This window comes from Cricetulus griseus, chromosome 3 (genome assembly GCF_003668045.3).
Source record: "Cricetulus griseus strain 17A/GY chromosome 3, alternate assembly CriGri-PICRH-1.0, whole genome shotgun sequence".
NCBI lineage: Eukaryota > Metazoa > Chordata > Mammalia > Rodentia > Cricetidae > Cricetulus > Cricetulus griseus.
This window is the reverse complement of record NC_048596.1, coordinates 102,685,305-102,707,346: the sequence shown is the minus strand read 5'-3', so window position 1 is coordinate 102,707,346 and position 22,042 is coordinate 102,685,305. Positions and strand designations below refer to the sequence as shown.

The window sequence follows — 22,042 nt, the reverse complement described above, 5'->3', positions numbered from 1 at the left end:
TGCAGTAAGAATGTTAAGAGGAGACAGGTCTTTAGTAAAAAATTGGGAGTAAATACCATTTTCTTTTTCTCACAACTACAAACTCTCCTTTGCCATCTTGTATCTCCCAGCTCCCCTCTAAGGCATAAGGTCTACGAAGTCTATTGGCATTTCACATATAACCTAAGTCTGAGACCCTGTTGATAGTTTGACATTGAAATTTTTACCACAGTCTGTATACTAAACATAGGCTATATCAAATTAGAAAATTTGAGTGTTTTCATTCCATTAACGGCTAAGCAGTGTGATAATAATGACTATTTTCAATGCATTTTAAAGAACCCTCACGAAATGTATTATGAACAAGAATGCAGAGAGTGGTTTTATACCATTTTGATTGACACTGGAGAAAATAGCAAAGGGTCAGAGCGGTCAAGTGACTCACCTGCTATTACCCAGCTAGTGAAGGCCAGAGCTGGGAGCCTGGCTCTGTCCACAACTCTACTCCACTGAGCACAAATTCTGGCAGGGAAATAAGCAGGGAAGAAAGCACAAATGGACACCATCAGGGCATTGCCAGTGAGAGGTATGAGACAACAGATAAAGGCCAGGGAGAGGTCCCATTTGCCTGGAAAAGGGAAGAGGCAATATTGAAAGTAAGCCTTACAAAAGAGGGAAATTGTCTAGAAGTTAATAAGATAGTAGACATTCCAGGCCAAGATCAAAAGCACCAATGTTGGCTGGATGGGTATGTTGAGGGGCAATGGAAGCCATACAAAGCAAGACTTTCATGCACGGAGAAGCAATGGAGTTCATCAGACATGATGATCAACATACATTGAAATGCCCTCCTAAAATCAAGTCTATTGTGACTTGATCTTACCCCAAGTGCCTATTTTGGGGAAATATTGCCAGTAAAATTTGAGCAGTTCAGCAGGTTCATATAATAAAAGGACTGACCCATTTTCCTTCCACATTTGTCCTTTCCAGGGTTCTATAATTGGGAAGTGGTAGGGTATTGTCAGTCTAGGTCCAACTCAGATTTAAATTGAATCTGTACCTTGTGCTAAATGGAAAAGTTGAGCAAGATGCTGAACTTCTTTGAGCTTCAATGTCCTTCTCTTGTTAAGGCAGGTAACACCACTACATGCCAAGGGGGACTTTGTGAGAATGGAATTATCTTCATTTGTTTACTTCTTCATTCATTTTTATTGTTTGCACTTTTTGAGACAGGGTCTCAGGCAACCCAGATTGGCCTGGAATTTGCTGTGTCCAGACACTGACACAGTCCTAGACATGGGATACCTTCTGCTTAAAGCCAGGGGCTGTGGTTCTTACCATCATCTTCACTGTCCTGGTCACCATCCTGGTGCCTGCACTGCCCTCAGATATCCTAATCAAAGACTGAGCCAAACACAGGGGTCTGTGTGTACAGAGAATAACAGAACCTCACATCTGTCATATGCACAGTAGGAAAAGGGAAGAAAAGAAACCTCGATGATCCCAAAGGGTGGGGAATGCCTGAGGGCAGGACAGTGGCCTGTAGAGTCCCAGGGTAAGAGAGGACATCAAAGGCTGCCATGTGAGGTTTCACAGGGAGCAGTCACCTTAAAATAAACACAAGTCTATAAAAGTAAGATATCTGCCCTCATTCCTATCAAAAGCAAATGTTCAGGGGCGGGGGGGGGGCTCCACTAATAATACATGTTCAAATTAAAACTCCACTTGAGAGATGATGGGGACCACTTCTTAATTGACTTTGACCATAGAAAAAGTAAAGGATAAGTCACATGGTTCATGTGCCAAAGGAAATCAGAACATGGAAGCTTTGTTCCTGGGGGGTCCAACCATGGCATACCATCTAGGAGGTGTGAAGGTGGAACATTAGCAACAGGCATCTTCTGTCTAGCCATCAGGACTAACCAAATTTATGTTTAAAATTCAACTGCTTTGGATCTTATCTGAAGGTAAAGGGGAGTGGTACTATAGTGATAGGCAGTCCCTTGCATGCAGCCATGCCTTAGGTAGACTTCTGATCAGTGTTGCAGCTTGGATGCAAGTGCTGCCCCCTGAGGAAATGACAAGCCTTTCCCAGACTTCCCTGCTGAGGAGTTTGCTGCCCAGGGCAATGCTGCCTGCCCCTTGCTGAGTGGTGTGAATAGGCAGGCTGTTCCTGGGTTTCTCTGATCCCAAGGTCATTAGTAAAGCCTTGACCAGGAGGTGCAAACAGGCCCTCACCAGGCTTCAGCCTGTCCTCTCTGTAGGGTTACTCTCTGACTGCGGTGTTCCCTCAGCAGTGGTCTTATGAAGCCACTTTTGTTCAATGGGAGATTAAATAAAGGAGGAGGTTGCCTGGGCTGTGCTTCCTTGGCAACAGCATAAGCAGAGCTGAGGACCTGGAGTCACCAGGACTTTCTATGGAGCCATAGCACTCCTTTAGTAAATGGTGTGATGGTAAACAATTAGGAGTCAGCTTCTTTAAAACTTGAAAATTTAATTAACATCTGTTGTTTATCTGCTTTGTGACACCTAATCTATAAAATGGGTTACTAACAATATCTATCTTAAAGGGTTGTTTAAGTGACATGGTGAAAGTGACTTGTGCCACATTATACCATCCATGCACAAGAGAACAGTTCTTAAGTGAGGGCTGTGATTGTTGTAATAAGGATCCTCACAATGTCCCTGCCCACCCCACTTCACATCTGATGCTATGCTGAGAAAGGGAAGGAGGTTTCGCAGCCCTGAGGGGAGGGAGGGCCTCTCCTCACTTGGCCTGGGTTGGGAACTATTGCCCATGCTATGGACACTGGGCTAGACTCCTCCTTCAATCTGAGAAGTGGTGCCTGGTGAGACAGCGAGCTCTGAGAATGGTTCTCTCTGCTCTCACACAGAACTGATTTCTTTTTGTGTTCAGAACTGGATCTTTTAATGGAAAGAGCTCAAAGTGTAGTCTTAAGATGTTTAGTTCTTGCCCGGGTCCCTCCACAAATGCATTGGCCAAGTCCCAGTCTGCTTGGCTATTCTTCGAAGGGTGGAAACAGTCAGGGTAGCAACTGTCCTCCATCTTAAAACAAAATCGCAGGCCTCTTAACTCCCCAAGTCCTCATAGGTCCTTATTTTACTCTTCATCACAACCCTGATACACCACAAAAACAGTCAGGATGGTGTGAATCGCACTGCAGTACACACCATCTCATTGAAGGTAGGTGTTGGTGCTACTATCTTAGGGATAAGGGAAGTCACTCCACAACTGGAGTGTCAAAACTGAAGAAGTAGCCACATGTCCTTGACCACAGAAGCCAGGCTGGCCATCACCATACATTATTGCCATTGCCCCACAGTAGAACCAGCATTGCTGGCAACTGACAGGGAAAAACTGTCAGATAATCGGGCTGAGGTGGGCTGAAAGGTTGGGGAGAGCAGGTCAGCCCTTTCATTAGGAATGCGTGGACAAGTCTGCATGGGTGGGAGGGGGCTTTCTTAGTCCATTGTTACAGTAAGAATTTCTGTGCAAATTAACATCCTGCTTCCTTTTATCTTCAGCTTGTCTTTCACCGGTTCTGTGTGCCTTCCAGTTAAAAGGGCATCCGTATTGACCATGGGCTCACATGTTTACCCCACAAAAGTGGTCTTCTCCCAGTACTACACAGTGCAGAAAAATGATCCATGGTGCCAGGGTCCATTCTCCAGAAACAGTGCATCTGTGGGTGGGGGACTGTAGGCTCAATTGCTGCCATCACGTTCTAGCCAGAGACAGGAAGGGAAGCAGTATATTTACTTAATTTAAAATTATCCCCACGTAGCCACCAGTGGGACCCTGTCAGCCTGCTTTATAGCAATTCTCCCCTTAAAAGCTGTTTTATCTGTTGGACAAATAACTCTCGTTCTGTGCCCAAAGTCTGTCAACTCTTGGGAACAAGAGAGCGCCTGCAGCTAGAAGGAACCTGCAGATGGTATGGCAGGGAAGTCATGAGGAATACAGAGAAAGAGGAGGAAAACAGGGGGTGCAACAGAACTGGCTTAACCTTTCAGAAAGTACAGGAGCTAAGGACAGCGAGGTATCAAGTGACAGTGGTTATGACAGCTTCCATGTATCAAGCTCTTACTATGTGCTAGGCACTGCTCTATGATGATGCTACCATGTATTATCTCTTTGAACCTTTGGGATGGGTGTTGCAAGCTTCATTTTGAAGAGGAAGAAGCTAAGGGTGAGTGAGGCTAAGACTTTTGCCCAAAGTCAGGACACCAGCTAATGGCCAGGCTGTGTGCTTTGGACAGACCCCACCCTGCATTTGGCTACAATCTGACAGGCATGTGATTTTGATTGTAACAGTCAGGATTAAAAAGGATTCCTCTTGAAGTGCCCCAAGGATCCAGTCTAGCCCTGCTTGCAGCACACATTCGCATTGTTTTATTGTTATTGTTTTAACTTTAGCCATTGTAACTCATCAGAGGGTGATAAATGAGAGCCCGAGCTTTGAAACCACGAAGATCTGGATTCAGATGCTGCTCCATCACATTCCTGTGTGTCTCTGGAAGTCACAGAGCCTTTCTGAGCCTCCACTTTTACCTGTTAACCGGGTATAATTTCCCTTTTCTTGAGTCTGACACCTGTTATGTGTTAGGGCCTTTTCCCTCTGCTCCATCACTCTTAGAGCCATTTTGTCTTGCTAGAGATGTAGTTACAAAATCTCTTCTCATATGTAGAGTGCTAACATGCTATAGGGAACCAGAGAACAAAATGTATCTACAAGCCTGCCACCCTGATTCAAAGCATGGTGTCCTTTGAATCTACTTCTTTGTTGGTTTTATTGTGTTGTTTTTGTTTTTTCAAGACAGGGTTTCTCTGTGTAACAGTCCTGAATGTCTTAGAACTCACTCTGTAAACCAAATTGGCCTCAAACTCAAAGAGATCAGCTTGGGATTAAAGGTGTGTACCACCACACCTGGCTCTTGTTAATTTTTTATGTGTAGATACAGAAGTACAAACAGAAGCACAGCCAGAAAAAAAATGCAGTTTTATGCCCTGCTGCCCTTGTCCATACTACATCTCAAACATCTTCTTCATTGTGAGTTATCATTGATGTCTGCTATAGCATCTGTCATGTGTGCAGTGCCTGTGCCTTAGTCAGTTTCCTGTGTCAGGGGTCCAGGCCACTTCTGGTTCCTCTCCTGGTACACTGCCAGGCATATCTCTGTGTCCCTGGGCTTTTGGTGGTGGCTTTATAGGAAAAGCAGGAATGTGGGCTGGGAGATGAAATGCTGCTGTTTCTGTTGTATGGTTTTGCCTTTTCTGTCATTACTAGTGTTGGTGCGAAGCCAATAACAAGTAACTCAACCTGAGCCCAATATGACAACCATGGCCTGGGAATACAGATTCAGATGGCTCTAGTGCCATGTTTTGCTCTGAACACAGTTTAAGGAAATCCTCATATTCACCAAACTAATGGAAGTCATAGATCAATGCATTTGCCAGATACTTTGTGGGGATACAGCAAAGCAGGGTGATTTCCTATAGGTCTCAGATGCTTGCTGATAGCTTGGCTTTGGTGTCAGTGTGTGACAGTGATCTGATTATGGTACTGTATTCCAAAGTTTAACTGATGCTGAAAGGAGAGTAAGTCGCTCATAGCAGCCAGTAATAAATGACTACTAAGGAGATTGAAGGCAGCCCAAGGTAATATTGACCCTAGATTTGCAGCATTCCAACTCTCCTCAACCAACGAAATTCTGTTCAGTCAATCTGCAGAACCTCCAGCACAGCTGTGTCCTTTTCAGGGCACCTTGTTTTATATTGATATTGTCATTTTTCTCTCCTTGGAAGACCACAAGTCAGAACATTGTAGTGATCTCATACAAGTGATTGTATTTAAACAAACAAACAAACAAAAAATCCCAGATGTGAGTGTGAAAACAGAAAAACAGGTAGCCAGCCATGGGACCAGGTTTTGAAATAAAAATTGTCACTTGATGAGACATGGCTCAGAGGACTGAGGTTGGATTCCCAGCACCTATACGACTGCTCACAACCATGTGTAACGTCAGTTTGAGGGCATCTGATGCCCTTTCCTGGCCTCTGAGAGCACCAGGCATGCAAGTGATGCACAGATACACATGCAAGCAAAATACCCATACAGAATATATATATATATATATATATATATATATATATATATATATATATAATGCTGCTTGGATTAACAGTTACTTGCAGCTATAACTACCTCCACTCCCTCCCTGGACAAATACCTGTTCCAGAACAAATGCAAGTGGGTTCCTGCACGGAGTTACACACCCCCCTTTCGCTGCCTGGCTCCCCACTGGCTTAGTGACTTTGTTAATTGCCTCTTCTGGGGTGGGTGCTAGGGCACCTTCCATGTGTCTGAACATCAATGGAGCCTTTTTTCCCTCCCAAATGTCAGGACAAAGCTTGCACTTTCTGAGCCATCGCTCATGTCTCGCTGGGCAGGAAAAGGCGACAGGAAAATGTCAGCCCCAGGATCAGATGGGCCAGAGCTGGAGCGATTGAACTTTCCCACCCTGGCTCTTGGCTTTTAGAAATCATTAACATTTCAATGTGGGTGATCCTGTGATCCTTGCTACTTCTCCACAGCCTCTCTCTGAACTCTTCAAGCATCTTGTCACCTTTTCATTGAATTACAAGTAGTCTAATGGGAAAACCAAGTTTCTTATCTAGGTCGCTCTCGGTATACTTGAGCGGGATTTGCACCTTAGTTATAAATATACAGTACAGGGTGTAATTTACATAATCCTTCGATGTACATTGGTGGGTGGTTACTCTTCATTCTTCAGAAGATGAAGAATACAATAATTATGATATAATACCATCATATTATATAATAATAATGTTGTTTGAATGGCTAGGCTGGATCACTTATATTTCTTGGCTTCCTTTATTTTTTTTAAGTCCATAGTTACTACTTTCAGAATATTTGGCCAACTGTATTCACTGCTTTACACAGCTTCAAAGGGGGGGTAACTATAGAGCAGAGACCCCATCATTTAGTGGTTCCATCAGCTCCTAGCCTCCAATACTCATTTCACCCTTTATTTTGTGGGTAGCTCTATGTGGCCTGTATCTTCAACTGAAAGTAAAATGTAGAAAGAGGAAGAACATGAAACTTGCCTCACCCTTAGGACAGCCCTGTTGTCTGATCTTGGTAGGTAGCTCACCATAGCCTTTTTCAGGAATTCAAAGATCACTTTAGTTCAGTTTCCATTCAATACCCTTATATAGAGTCTTCATTAATGTTCCCCAAGCCACCTTTTACATGAGCATGAGGCTGACTGACATACACAAGTTGTTGGCCATGGAGCACACTTTCAAATGATATTATTGTGACTTGAATGACTGTCAGGGATAGGGTGGTGGCTGTATTCCAAGGACCAAATTCCTGACTGAGCTTTTGTGTCTGTGTCTGTGTCTGTGTCTGTGTCTGTGTCTGTGTCTGTGTCTGTGTCTGTGTCTGTGTCTGTGTCTGTGTCTGTGTCTGTGTGATGTGATGTGTGTGTGTGTCCCTGGCCATCTGTTAGAGAAAACCATGCATGGCAGACTATTTCTCTTCCTCTCTCTTCCCCTTTCCATCACCCAAGACTGACAGACTGGACAGTGACAGAGCTGAGGGCTTACTAGCATGACTTCTGTTTGGGACTCCTGATGGCAGGCAAACAAAGGTCCTCTTCATTTTGGCTTCAAGATGCTATTGCTCATTTGACCTCTGCCTCCTCAAATTCCATGTCTTTAATTCTCACCTTCCAATGATTCCAGTGTTTTTGATTAGCATATACTAATCATGCATGTTAATGGGCTTCATTATGACACTCTCATGAATGCAAATAATGCATTTTGATCATATTTACCCTCCATTGCTCTCTATTGTATCCCTCCCACTGGCACTGTTCACCTTCGTTTTCCTACTAGTTTCCCCTTTGACTTTCATGTCCTTTTCTTAAAATTTGTGACCCAAACAGTTTCGCTAGATGTACCTATATGTAGGTGAAATGTGACTTACAGAAGCATGAACACCTTACCAGTGGCTACACCACAACAGAAAGTGTCTCTCTCATCAGTAGACATTAATTGCCTATAGATCTTCAGAGGTTGGTGAAGCCTCGGGAGGCCCACCCTGCTCCGTGAATGGACATTGATAAAATAAGCTCCCTCTTGTGCAGGTAATCCTTGTAGTTGTGAGTTAAAGAGTACAAAGGTCATGTCATGACCAGAAGGTGGCATTCCACAATATTCTACTCAATCCTTCCACTCTTGTGCTCCTGTCTTCTGAGCCTTGGAGAGAGTGATAAAGATGTCTCATGTATGGCTGAGCATTTTCAACAGTCACTTATTCTCAGCACTCTGGCCAGTTATGAGTCTCTTCAGTTACTACCATGCACTGTTTAAAAACATATCTCTGACCAAAGCTGCCAGCAGCACTAATCTACAGGGATAGACATAATTATTCAGAAGGCAATTTGATAGGCACATCATGTCCATTTAGCAAAATAACAGCAGTACTTTCCCAACTAAGGCCTATGTCTTCCTAGCCCTAGGCTTCTTATGAGTTTTGTAGTGCTTAGTGTGAATTCCCTCCTGCTTATGGGGCCTGAGTCCCAATCAGAAAGTGGTTAGCTACTCCTGTAACAGACTTGCCGCTATTACACCAGTGGGCTCCTCTTGCCTGGTAGGTCAGTAGTAAAGTATCAGCACACTGTTTCTCCTCAGCTCCATCTTAATGACCTGGGTCCTTTCTCTACCACTGTCCTCCATTGTCAATTCAGGGTGGCGCAAGTCTCTGGGGAATCAGTCACAAGTGGTTTTGGATGGAGCTTTGCTTTCACAGGGGCCTCTTCCACAGGTCACAGAGACTACCCGTCACCCTCACAGCTGGGCCTTTGTTACTACCAGGGGGACAGAACAGAGAGGATAAGATGTCAGCAGCCCCCTGTACACTTCCACCACTGTGGACTGTCTTACCCTATTAACTTCCCCTGGAGCTCTGGTCTTGGGAATCAGATTCATCTCTGAGATTCTGCCCTCCCACACACCCAAACCCTGCCTCATTTTTAAAAGGAAAGGCTTACTTTTGTATCTTCCTAAAATTAAGAGAAAGCTCTGACAATAAAAATGTTTCTCTTCGCAGAGCTCTGAGCATTCTATTCATTCTGGAATTAGTTAATTCTCGTGACCTTTTAACAAGACAGCCCTTGGCACTCTTAGATAAGATAATTGACTCTAATGGGGGAAGAAGCGCTGCTCCTTTAATGGTGTACATCTGAGTTGTGTGTAGTTCAAGGAAGTTCTCTATTACCTTTGGTGTTGCCAATATATAGATTAAAACAGTAGGAAAGTAAGTAGCAATGTGAGCTAATTCAACCTAGGATAGCAGTTTTCTTCCTTGCAGGCAAGCTAACTGTCTCCTTATTGTCACCATTACTCAGAAGGGGAAAGCAGGGCGAAGCACCTGGCACAGTACTCCTGGCTAAAAAGGTGCTCAGTCGGTGGGAGCTGCTATTGTCACCATCGCTGTTACTATCAACAGCACAATTCTAATGCCTAGAGAAATACAGCACTTATGTATACTTGACAAAGTATCTTGCTACATGGTGATGATATGGTACACTAGTCATTGTACCCTCATGACATGGTAGCCCACTGGCATACCACTCTGACATGGTATTTCCCTTATGTGCTATATTATTGACATGAAACCCTTCTGACATGGTAAAGCACTTATACAGTACCTCACTGACATGGTATACACCTCTGATGCAGTGCTCCTCTGACACAGTACTCCGCTATTTCAGTACTAAAAACACTACGGAATGTATTTGCCCATTTCTCAGATCATACTACTGCAGCTAGGAAGCAACAATTAGGGTTCAGAACCAGTTTACTTACCCTGGCCCCACATCACAGTAAACCAAGGCAAAAGCAAAAGGTCATTCTCCCTGCTGTCACCAAAAGGCAGCCTCCTGGCTAAATTAAGGATGTGCCTGTCCCCTACATGATTTGAATATGGACCTGGAATCACAAGAATGAGCTGCGTGTGCCTCTACAGTGTTTTGTGACTTAAAGGCTGTATAGATCTGTGAAAAATATCTATAATATGTAAAGTCCTATGAGGCTGTTGATGTCCAGGAAGAGGTGTCTTCATAGGGCCACCTTGTGAAATAGAGCTAATAAGAGGCAGCGGCTAAGTGGGTGGAGCCTGGGCTCTGTAGCAGAAAAAGACTCATGGTGTGAGTTTTCAGGTCTGGGCAGATTGGGTTCTAGACCAGACCCTGCTTCTTCTTGTCCATGTAATCTTGCACATGCCAGTTGCTCCCTTCCCCTCACTGGACCATCTATAATATCTGGCTACAAAGATTAACCTTTTAGGGTTGTCATGAAAGCTAAAGTATACATGGCTTTAACACAGTGTCTGGTACATAGTAAAACATCTCAATCATTGTCTTATAACCATCTTGGTTTCAACTAACTTTCTGATTAATTTTTAATTAGTGTTAAGACCTAATATTTACTCATCCTCTCAAAGTTGGGTCTAGTGGGGTTGCCATGAGAATTAGATATAATGTGAACAAGTAACCAGGCATACACAGTAGGTAATAAGTATAATTCCATGGACCTTCCTATCTCTGTAGATCCTCCCTGTATTTCTGTGATCCTCCTTCTCAGTCACCTCCTTCCGAGGTCCTTGACCTTCTGAGTGGACTTTCTAATCCATCTGTCTTCACTGCTTTACTGTGGGCTTTGGCTGTCTGAATAGATACTAACGAACTCTCCAGAGTCTGCCACAGAGGACCTTCGAAAATAGCTTCATCAATGAGATGAAGGGGTACTACACAGTGTGGGATCCAGGAAGGTGAAGGCTTGATACATATGTGAAAGCCAGAGTGAACATCCTGAAAGCTCACACACACACACACACACACACACACACACACACACACCTGAAACCAAAACTCATCCCACAAAATGAAATAAGACTCGAGTCTTGTCAGTGGTGTGTGTGTGTGTGTGTGTGTGTGTGTGTGTGTGTGTGTGTCTGTGTGAATGTGTGTCTGTGTCTGTGTGTGTGTAGTATGGTAATATGTGAGTATGGGTACATGCATGTCACAACACTCAAGCAGACATCAGACAACAATTTTTAGGGGTTTGTTTTCTCCTTCCACTTCGTTAAGGCAGAATTTCTTTCTTTTTTTTTCTTTTTTTCTTTTTTTCATCGCCACTATGCATACTCCAGACACCAGCTTTTGGCAGCTTCCAGCAATTGAACTCAGGTCATCAGGCTTGAAGTGCTTTTACCAATGGAGTCATCTTAGTGGCCCTCATGTTTTGTTTTTGTGAAAGGATATCACCAAATGGAGAAGAGTGACTTCCCATATCTTTAGATTTCACCCTCATGGTCTGCCCCCCTCAGCCTCCCCACTGCTGGCATTATAGGTGTGCACCACCATGCCCATATCAACAGATAAGTCTTGATTCCCAAAGTGACGTTCACACAGCTGTCACACACTAGGTTACAAATCTTTCTGGAAACAGCCTTCACAGCCTTCTCAAGCATTGTGTATTTCAGTGTTCATTCTTGGTTGTCTTATAGCCTCTTCTAGATTGTTGCACCAGACTATTTGGTAGCTTGGTACTTAGGAAAAATATTTCTAAAGCCAGAAAACATGTCCATGGTACAAAATGAAGATGTACAGAGCATCTCCCCCTACTATGCCCTGCAGCATCCCCTCCCATCACAGGGAGCACCTGGTGGTTTGACTGTCTTTCATGTCCTTCCAGATACTCTACAATGTAAAGCCAAAAGCAGTGTGTCAAACCCATTCTTCTGTAGGTTATGGTTTTTCTTCTAGAAAAAAAAAAGCACATAAAAGTCTTCCTCAGTCTATTTATGATCTGTGCTATTGTGTTGTGTGGATAGACCCTAACTATCCTCTTATCAATGGAATAGTTTGTGAAATGTTGCTATTAAAACTGTGCTGTAAGCCAGGTGTTGGTGGTGCACGCCTTTAATCCCAGCACTTGGGAGGCAAAGGCAGGTGGATCTCTGTGAGTTCGAGACCAGCCTGGTCTACAAGAGCTAGTTCCAGGACAGCCTCCAAAGCCACAGAGAAACCCTGTCTCGAAAACCCAAAACAAACAAACAAACAAAATTGTGCTGTAATGAGTAACCTTATTTGTGTATGATTTATTAAATGTGTGAGTATATCCAGAGGAGAATTTTCTAGAATTGAGACCTTGAAATCCCAAGGGAGAGGGTGATGTATTTTAAATTTTATGACTTTTATCACATATCATTTTATGCTCACACCAGAAAAGTGTGCGGGTACTTGCTTCCCATCCTCTGCCAACATAGTATTTTCAGCCCTTTTTAGCTTTGCCAAAGCATATGTGAAAAATAATATTTCAGAATTTAACTTAGATTTCTTTCACAGTGAGTGATGTTAGGAGCCTTTTCACACGATTAAGAACCCTTGGTATTTCCCATTCTGTCACCTGTCTGTCCATATCCTATGCCTATTTTTCTACTCCATTGTTAGACTTTACTGATTTGTGGGTGTTATTTGTCTATTAAGGAAATTATCCTTTATGATACAAACTGCAGTTCTCCCCTCTAGATTGTCATTTCTCTTTTGAAGAAAAAGGCTGAGACCTCCTGAAACTCTGACTTCCTTCATCCATTCCCAACATCACCAGACTGTGAGCCCCTCACAGGGCAAGCTCTAAACCTTGATCATCACCGTGTCCCGAGTCCCCTTTGCAGGGCCTGATACTCTCTCTCCAGGGGCTGATGTTGAACTGAACTGAGGGTCTGTGTTCCCCACCCCAGACCCCCTTTCCTTGTGGCTTGGGAGTTCCATTTCCACCTCCAGCAGAAAAAGATGACTTTTTTCATTGCTCACCACAGCCATGCACCTGTTTGGCCTAAACTGGCACCTGCAGCCGATGGAGGGGCAGATGTATGAAATCACGGAGGACACAGCCAGCAGTTGGCCTGTGCCAACGGACGTCTCCCTGTATCCCTCAGGGGGCACTGGCTTAGAGAACCCTGACAGGAAAGGCAAAGGAACCACAGAAGGTAGGGTTGCTGCGTTGTCCATGTTGTGAGTCCTCTGTGTCTGCCTATGAATGGAGAAGGCCTCCATCACGTGCATCACATGCCTGACTCACAGCTCATGCTTCCTCCATCCTCTGCACTCCATGCTGGCTGTGGCCTATCTGTGTCTGCATCACAATTCCCTGTCAGTATGAGCTCAGAGTGGGGTTCAGAAGGACCCATGGCGCTCTGCAGTATCCCATCCCATGCTTCCAAGGATGCATTAGGGGCATTCACATTGCCAGCTATCCATCCTGTGTGGGGTCAAGGGGAGCACTTCTGGGAAGCCCTGTGGGATCAAGAGTCATGTGTAGGACATGGTAGTGGGTAGTGGGTTCCAGTGAAAAGACTTCTGGACCATGTGTTTCAGTGGAAACATTTCAGGTGATCAACCCACCCCAATGACCTGGAAGAAGTCACTAGTAAATCTGACCCAGGTTCCTCATCTGCAAAAGCAACAAGCGTCACTGTTTACTCACTGTGTCTGTATCAAAACTTCTTACTAAGGTCATTTCATTGTACAAGTAGACCTCAAAGAAACCCTGTGAAGTGGGTAGAATTAGTTATGTCCATTCTAGGTGCAAGCACAAATGAGCACACGAAGTGACCTGACCCCCAGATCTCAGGATTAAGTATATGAACTCAGATCTGGGACCTGAGGTTTCTTACTCCCTCCATGAGTTTTCCCACCTGACCCACGTAAATGGTTACAGGACCTCAAAGATGATACGAATGTGAAATCCCATTGTGCAATGAGGCAAAGATATTTCTATCCATGACAGAAGTGGTGATGACATTTTGGGTTTGGCATTCAAGAGTGGGAATCCACAGATCCATGTTTTGAAGTTCTCATGGGTCTTTATAACAATTCATAGCTACAACTTTCTTCACTGTCAGCCAAGAGTGGCTCAGGCTCATCAAAAATGGAAAGATGTGTAGGCTCACAGGCCAGTCCATTGTCCTTCAGGTACAGTGGCCTTCCCTTCTCCTGTATCTGCTGTGTTTTGCAATGTTGCAGTAAAGTGACCATGTCTCCTACCTTTACAGCTCATACCAAGTTTCGGCTTTCCTCATTTAATTCTGGGGTCATGCTTTTTGGGTCTCTGTGTCCTTTCAAAGATTTGCCTTCCAGCCATCAGTTTGGTTAAAAGGGTAACTTGTGCTTACTCAAAGTACCTCCTCATGACCTCTACAGTGATGATCCAGAAGTTCAAAGTCAGCTGCTGACCAATGTACACTTTAGGGATGTGAAGAGGATATTTCTGAAGGAATCAAACCCAAATGCTTACCCACTACTTAGAGAGGAAAGGCCAGGTCTCTTTTTTTAAAGATTTTAAGACTTAAAACATTGAATAATATATACTCCCCTTTGCCCAGCAACAGGATAGGGAAGAAAGTAGCATGTAGCAGGCCTGGGGCCACTAGAGGAGTCAGTGTGGCATAAGGAGACACTGTGATGTAAGTTTAAGCATGTCCCCTGAGTCAGGTATTCTAGGCTTCATTTTCCTCTTCAAAAAGCACTGGGCTGTAGGTTCTCTACAGGGTGCATTGCAACTTGCAAGTTCTACAGGTGAAATTTCTAAAAGAATCATCATAGGACTAAGGAGAACTAAGTGTTCTTCAGAGATCTTTGAAATCAAGGTGGCACTGTCCATGGTCCTGCTGGTTGCTTGCAATGCTCACACCAGTTTATATTGTCTAGTGCCACCAGTGAAGACTCATAAAAGGACAACTGTCTTTAGATAAGCCTGTGAAAACAACTTAAAATGTCTTTATCCATCATGGACTTGGCAAAGGGTCTCCTGTAATACAATGTTGTTTCTTCCCACCATGATCTCTAACAGACATTCCTTCAGCAGAAATTAAATCTATCTGAAATCTTCCACTCTAATGAAATTAGTTTGTGGCTTGTTTGGGTTCTCCTTAGTTTTTCCGGAGAAGCAGGAGGTGTAGATAAGAGACAACATAAAATTTCACTGCCTTATTGGCTGATTTTAATTCGAGTATTTTTGCTTAAAGGGATTATCTGTCATTACTGATGCAAATGGAAATCCTGTTTATAAACCCCTTAAATGTAGGACAGTACAGTCAGCAGCAGAAGCAATTACTGTGAGAAAAAAAATGTATGTGCCTGAAAAGCATAGGGAAAGCTTCTTATAGTCTATGGGAGACCACGTGGTTCTTCCCTACCCCTCCCCAGTCAAACCAATGTCTACTCAGTTTCTGTTTTTAATTGTGTTGATAAACCTCTGCTTCCTTAGACTTTATCTCAATAATGAAAATGTTAACTGCACTGTGAGGGCACGTTTCTGGTCCTGTCTGATGACATCAGGGAAAAGAATCAATTACGGAATTAAGATTAGCGTCTCTGCACCATGATGGTGGGAGTAGTAGTATGAGGAGATTAAAAGGGGGTGAATGTGCCTTGGAGCCACACAGCCCAAGATGTGGTTCTCAACCCAGCCTTTCATTTGTTCTGTTAACTTATACCAGTTACCTCATCTGTTTGGCCTTAGTTTTCTTGCCTGAAGAACAAGGGTGATGATGGCTCTTCTCAGAGCCCAGCAGGGGGGAACCACCCATCTAGAGAGGTCATCAGTTCAGCTGGTGTCCCTCATCTTGTCCACCTAGTCTGAGGTCATTCCACTTTAGACGCCAAGATCCTAGAGATATATACTAATTAAAATTTCCCCTCATGGATCCTCCTAAGGTTTGGGATATTTAAAAAGTATTTCTAAAGTACATCTTTTTAGTTATATAAGTTAAATACATGATAATCCAAATACTGTGTTTGTCATGTCTGTGAGAATAACATCAAAGTATAATTTATACTGTATTTTCAAAGTGGCTGTAACCATTTCAGGGTCATCATGGGACAGAAAACAAATGTAGTAGCTTCCTGAGGCAAGACCTTGTGTTTGCATTAATGGGGAGGGGTAAATCACTGAATAAACAAGCATTTCTGACAGTTGACTTGGTGGGCTATGGCTAATGCTTTCTCTTTGCAATGGAATAAAAATTGCCCATCAGTTTGAACCATGCAAATTGCTGCACATGGGCTCAGCTGGGTTCTCCAAAATGGAATAGTTTATTTTGATAACCAAATAAATTTCAAACAGTTGCTAAGGAAACTAAGGGATCCTTTGTGCGATCTATGGAATTGAGAAGAATAAAAAAAAAAAAAAAAAGGTAGGGGGATTGTTAGTTGATTAGAAATTTAGAACCTGGATAGATGAGTCTCTGGTCAGGAAAGTAGAGACTGTGATTGGAAAGCATGGGAATTCTAGTTCTTCCAAATTGTCCATGTTTGATGGAGCTATCCCATCATCTCAGTGATTCGTTGAGAGATTTCTTTTATGACATGATTGCATATTTGCACAGCATTGCTCTAGGAATCCTGAATCTTTATAAATTTACAAAGAAAAAGATGATTATCAGTGCAATCTGTGCCTTGAAACTGAATCATGCTGCTGAGAGGGGAAAGGTCTAAGCTAAGCTTCTTGTACCACTTGGTAAGGCCTAGAGATACCTCATAGTGGTCCAGTATGTTTCTCAAAACTGTCTCCAGACCCTGGCTACTCCAAGGCCTGTTTACAGCTTTCCAATTAATAAAAATGATCAACTTTCAAACCCTGGTGTACCATAAAGTTCTTAACTTGACCTAGGATCTAACTGGTTAAGTCTTGACATTTACCCCAGGAACTCCATGAGTTGCTGCTCTTTGAGAGGTGTGTGCACCCCATCACCACTGAGAGTGTCTCTTCAGATACTTAATTCATCACTCATTTAATTAATCCTCAAAGAAGCCATATTCTAAGAGGTAAAGAGGTTTCTCAAGTGACTTCATCTCCAACTGGTTTCTCCAGCATTCAGAGACTCAGTGTAGAGATGTTTGTAGTGCCATGAGAATCAACAGAACTGATGTAAATGAAGGCTCTTGACATGGCTGGAACTCATTAACCTCGGCCTTCACTACTGTTTCTTCTACTAATATCTGTTATCTTCCAGAATATACGTGAAGAGGAAGATTTTATACACAGAATATGTCCCCTCTACCAATCTTAGCCTATTCTTCACCACTCTGCAGTGGGACATTTTATATTCAAGTCCTCATGCTTTGTGATCAGAATTAAAAACAAGAAATCTCATGATTTGGGCAGACCAAGGCAGGATGGGTTTTCCTTAAGGCAAAAAAGAAGGGTTTTTGTTTGTTTGTTTGTTTGTTTGTTTGTTTGTTTTTGCTATTCCAGCCCCAGCCCAACTCTCAGGCCTCTTTCCCATGAACTAAAGTGGGTAAAAGTTGTTCTTTCTTTCCTCCCAACAAGCAAGCCACACCAGCAGTTGGTCCAGTGTGGAGACAGTGTTTCCTCCCCCGTGACCCACAGCCTTGAACCACTGGAAAGTGCAGTAAAAGAAAAATCACCTTCTGTCACTTTATTGGAGCAAGAACCACATAGCCCTGCCTAAGAATCCTGCCTGAGGTTTGAAGGGTATCACTGACCCATCCTGACCCATAAGGCCACGTACTACAAGCAAGGGGGCAGTTTTCCATTATTTATTCAGAGACACGAGAACACCAGAGTGCAGACACTGCCCTACCCCATCAGCTGGAACACCTCCTTCCTTTCAGAGGAAACCTGCCCTCAAATTATCAGTCTTGTGCTTCTCTCTGAGCCCTTCCTAGGAGTGAAAGGTTCAGAATGCACCATGCTTTTGTTTCTTACGCCCCCTTAGTTCTGCCTCCCCCTGAGAACTTGAAGCTGAAGGTGTACTCCTTTCTACCTGCACAATAAAAGGGTTACAGTCCTAGGAACCCACAGATCAGATGAAGAAGAGTGTGACTAATTCTCTCCCCTCCTAACACTTTGTGAATTGGGCTCCTGTCTTTGAAGTTTTGTGACTCATAGTATGGAGGTTTGTGTGTCTTCATTTTCAAGGTAAAAGTCTGGAGCACATTCCTTCCGCACAGAATTAAAAGCAAACTCTTTCCTATGTTAATGATAGAATAGCCATGGTACTTTTATTGATAGTGTGCATTTTAACTTTTTTTGTTGGCACATTTTTAATTAAAATAACATTTAATGGTTTGAAGCTAAAAACCTGATGTTTCTGCTTAGGAGTTTATAAGGGAATGATAACATATGGAGAAGTTTAACATTTAAATTGAATTTTATTATTTAAAACAGTAAAATATTTTATGACTACAACAATGCCCTGCCAAGCTCCATTTCAGCATCAAATGTGCTTTGTAAGGAGGCTTACAAAGCTGGGGGGTGGGGAGACATTGTAATTTCTTCTCTCCAAGTGCTTTTTATAAAAAGTTCCACAAACTTGTTTTCTTTGCAAATAATTCTTGTTGTCTTAGAACATCTTTGAGCATCTCTAACCACACAAAAAGCCCTAGAGCCAGGATGCCCAGGGTGGGGTTACTACTGACAAATACAAAGGAGCCTGTTGACTTGATTTGTGTTTTTTGGGGTCCTACGGGTGGTCTTCCCAATGTTCCTGCCCCCTCTTCCCCACTCTTAAGAAGGCAGGAAGTTAGGTCTTAGTTTGCCCACATGCTAGTGTGTTTAATTACTATGAAAAGGAAGTTTGGTAAGTAGCCTTTCTTCCTGGGGTTTGTTGCACCCCCCAGAAAACAGACACTGCTGATTGGCAATAGAGAAGAGCAGGAGATCTTGTTCTTGAGTGCCCTCTGCCCTTTGTGGTACAGGACTGAGGGCTGGGTTAAATATTTAAGTATGCTATAGATTTCATCCTTTGTAAGTTCTCTTAACCATTTTAACACAAACACACACACACACACACACACACACACACACACACACACACACACCAGCTGTTTCAGACACATTTGCTTGCTTCCTAAGAATGTTCTTCCCCATCTTTGTCAATTCATAGCCCTGTTCCAAGCCCAACCCCCTACTCACATGTGTAGACTTACGATGTGGCTGCCAATTTTCACATAAACATAAAATAGCTTTTTCCATTCTCATCATGCCTCCTGCTATAGGGTTGAAAATCGAATGACAGCACCTAATTCCCTCTGTCCTTTCTACTTTATCATACAGCCTTTACTCTCTCTCTCTCTCTCTCTCTCTCTCTCTCTCTCTCTCTCTCTCTCTCTCTCTCTCACACACACACACACACACACAAAGTTATTCTCATGTGACCACCGATGATTATTTTTAGGATCAAAATATATCTTAACAAGCTGTGGCATTATGCAGTAAACAGATGGTCCTTTGGGAGGACCCACACTGCTTTAGAAGAATGAATATTTTTAGCTGAACAATTTGAGCATCACTGGGGGAAAATTCTAGACTATCTTACTCCTGTGGAGGAGGGGGAGGTGTCAGGGAGCTGGCTGCGGACCTCTATCGGGGTGAGGGGTAGAATGGAGTCCTGGATGTTGGGATGCTGGTTCTATCATGTGTGGCTAATCAGAATGCATTTGTCTTCCCTTCCCCATGTCTTGGTAGGAAAACCAAGTAGTTTCTTTCCAGAGGACAGTTTCATAGACTCTGGAGAAATCGACGTGGGGAGACGGGCTTCCCAGAAGATTCCTCCTGGAACGTTCTGGAGATCTCAGGTGTTCATAGACCACCCTGTACATCTGAAGTTCAATGTGTCTTTGGGGAAAGCAGCTCTGGTTGGCATTTATGGCAGAAAAGGCCTTCCTCCTTCCCATACTCAGGTAACTAGACCCCACATACCAATTGACCTCATGGGAGTCAGCTCAGATCCTAACCCAGGTCAGAAACCCAACCGAGTCCTAAAGCCTGAAGGGAACGTCATGTTATCTTATCCCTTTGCCCCACTAACATCCTGCCTTCCAGAAGAGTGGAGTTAACTCTCTGGAGCTTTTTCAGAGAATTCTAGGACACCTCTCAGCTGCCTTTCTGCTATCACACTGTCTCCTAAGTTACCGTACCCAGGCGATGTGACCTAGAGAGAAAACCACACACTGAGCATGAATCCTCTTGCCATTGGCTATGGGTTCATGATCCATCCTCTCCTTGAGAGTTTCTTCCTCTATAAAGTGGGGAGCAACAGTAACCACCCTGCAGAATTCTCATAACAAGGAACACTCATGGAGCCCTTAGTATAGAGCCTGGCTCAAAGTAAACAGTACTTTCCTTGCCTCTTGCATCCCATCTCTTCTTCAGGATTGCACATTTGTTTGTACACATGTACCAGAAACAAAGATAATGGCCAAGTAGCTGGGAGTATCGTTCAGAGACAGAGCATGCTGGACTCTGGATTCAGTCTCTGACATCAAAAGAAAGGAAGAGGGAAGGAAGAGAAAGAAATAAGAACAGGAGGAGTCATAAGTCAGAGAGAACAGAGGTCTGTGAAAACTCTACACACACACACACACACACACACACACACACACACACACACACCACACCACATACTAACTTTGGAGTTAAACACCCATTATACATCCTAAGGCCATATTCAGTCTTCTCAGTTCCAGCATTTGGTTAAGTTTTAGCACTACAGCCAATGATCAGGTCACAGAGCCATAGATGAACCTGATCCCTGGGGACCACAGAACATCCATGCAGTCCTGAACTTCACAGCTTCAGCTTTATGTGAGATAAATATCTTTCATCTAATAAAACCTAACTAGGTAGATGACTCAGGGTGCTTCCTAGTGAGGCAGCAGGGCTTAACCTACCTGTCCCATACCTGATGTTCACACTGTATGATGGACTTTTCTGGAGTCTCAAATCAACAGTCCTGGATCAATCAGTACTTGTGTTTGACACAGCATGTAATTACTGATGGAATTTTGAGCTAAACCAGTTTAGTTCCTGACTAACCCAACTCCACTTAGTATTCCAATCCCGTTCCAAACCCCTAAGATTACCCTCCATACTTGCATGAACCTCCAATGAACACCAAGTGTCTGGGTTTCTACTGAGGGACCTGCCTCTGAAGAAAACCTCTCTGAAAACAAAACAAGACAAGGAATAGTCATTAGTTATGGCACATTCACAAAAAAATTAGAAGATTGCTATCATGAAAACTGTAGATCTAGGGAGGACTTGATTGATTTGCCCTCCTGGCTTCCCTTTCTGACCCTTTCTTCCCTTCTAGACTCCCTAGGAGAGTTCCTGCATGGAGCTTAGCAGGTGGGGGGTGTCATTCTATTGCTAACTTTACTCTCTTTGTTCTTCAGTTTGACTTTGTGGAACTGCTGGATGGAAGAAGGCTCCTAACCCAGGAGGCAAGGAGCCTGGAGGGTCCCCAGCGCCAGTCTCGGGGTGCTGTTCCCCCATCCAGCCATGAGACCGGTTTCATCCAGTATCTGGATTCGGGAATCTGGCACCTGGCCTTTTACAATGATGGGAAGGAGTCTGAAGTGGTTTCCTTTCTCACCACCACCATTGGTAAGCAGCCATTATACCCTCCATGATGTCTTTGAATGAGACAAAGGTTGTAGATGCAGGAGTTGGTGCTTGTAAGGTATTTGAATTGAATTTGTCTTGCCCAGAACTATAGATACCACTCTGAGCATGGTGCAAAGTCATCCCAAGTAGACTTGCTGAATATGGACTCAGTTGCTGGATAAGGGTGATGCATGGACCACCAGATGCCTCTCAAGAGCTATGAGGCAAAACTGGCATTGAGATAAGAATCCTGGGTGGCAAGCCACACAGAGGACACAGCTCCCCTCATTGGTAATTGCCTCCCACCTGTCTTTAAAGGTTCACCTAGTTCAACTCACTGATTTGTCATTTGGGTCTGGTTTGTTTGGGGTTTGTATTACTTTTGAAATCAACAAGTCCTGGCAGATGAGGAAAGAAGAAAACAGCTGGAAGAGAGAGTGAAAACAGCAGAGTCAGGAGTGGGAAGAGCAATCTACAGTTGCTCTTAGGGTTTCAATGAGAATAGATGTGTCCTGTTCTCTGAGTGAGTCCTAG

At 43.5% G+C, this 22,042-nt stretch overlaps 1 protein-coding gene across 5 annotated transcripts in view; it reads left to right on the top strand.

Annotated features, from left to right (window-relative positions):
* Tenm4 (teneurin transmembrane protein 4) overlaps positions 1-22,042 on the top strand; it is a 719,910-nt gene that overhangs the window by 523,220 nt on the left and 174,648 nt on the right. For all 5 annotated transcript variants that reach the window (XM_027407666.2, XM_027407667.2, XM_035442393.1 and 2 more), the window contains 3 exons: positions 12,915-13,085; positions 19,589-19,803; positions 21,298-21,508. In XM_027407666.2, coding sequence (XP_027263467.1) covers positions 12,915-13,085; positions 19,589-19,803; positions 21,298-21,508 — 597 coding nt within the window. The remainder of the gene's footprint in view (positions 1-12,914; positions 13,086-19,588; positions 19,804-21,297; positions 21,509-22,042) is intronic.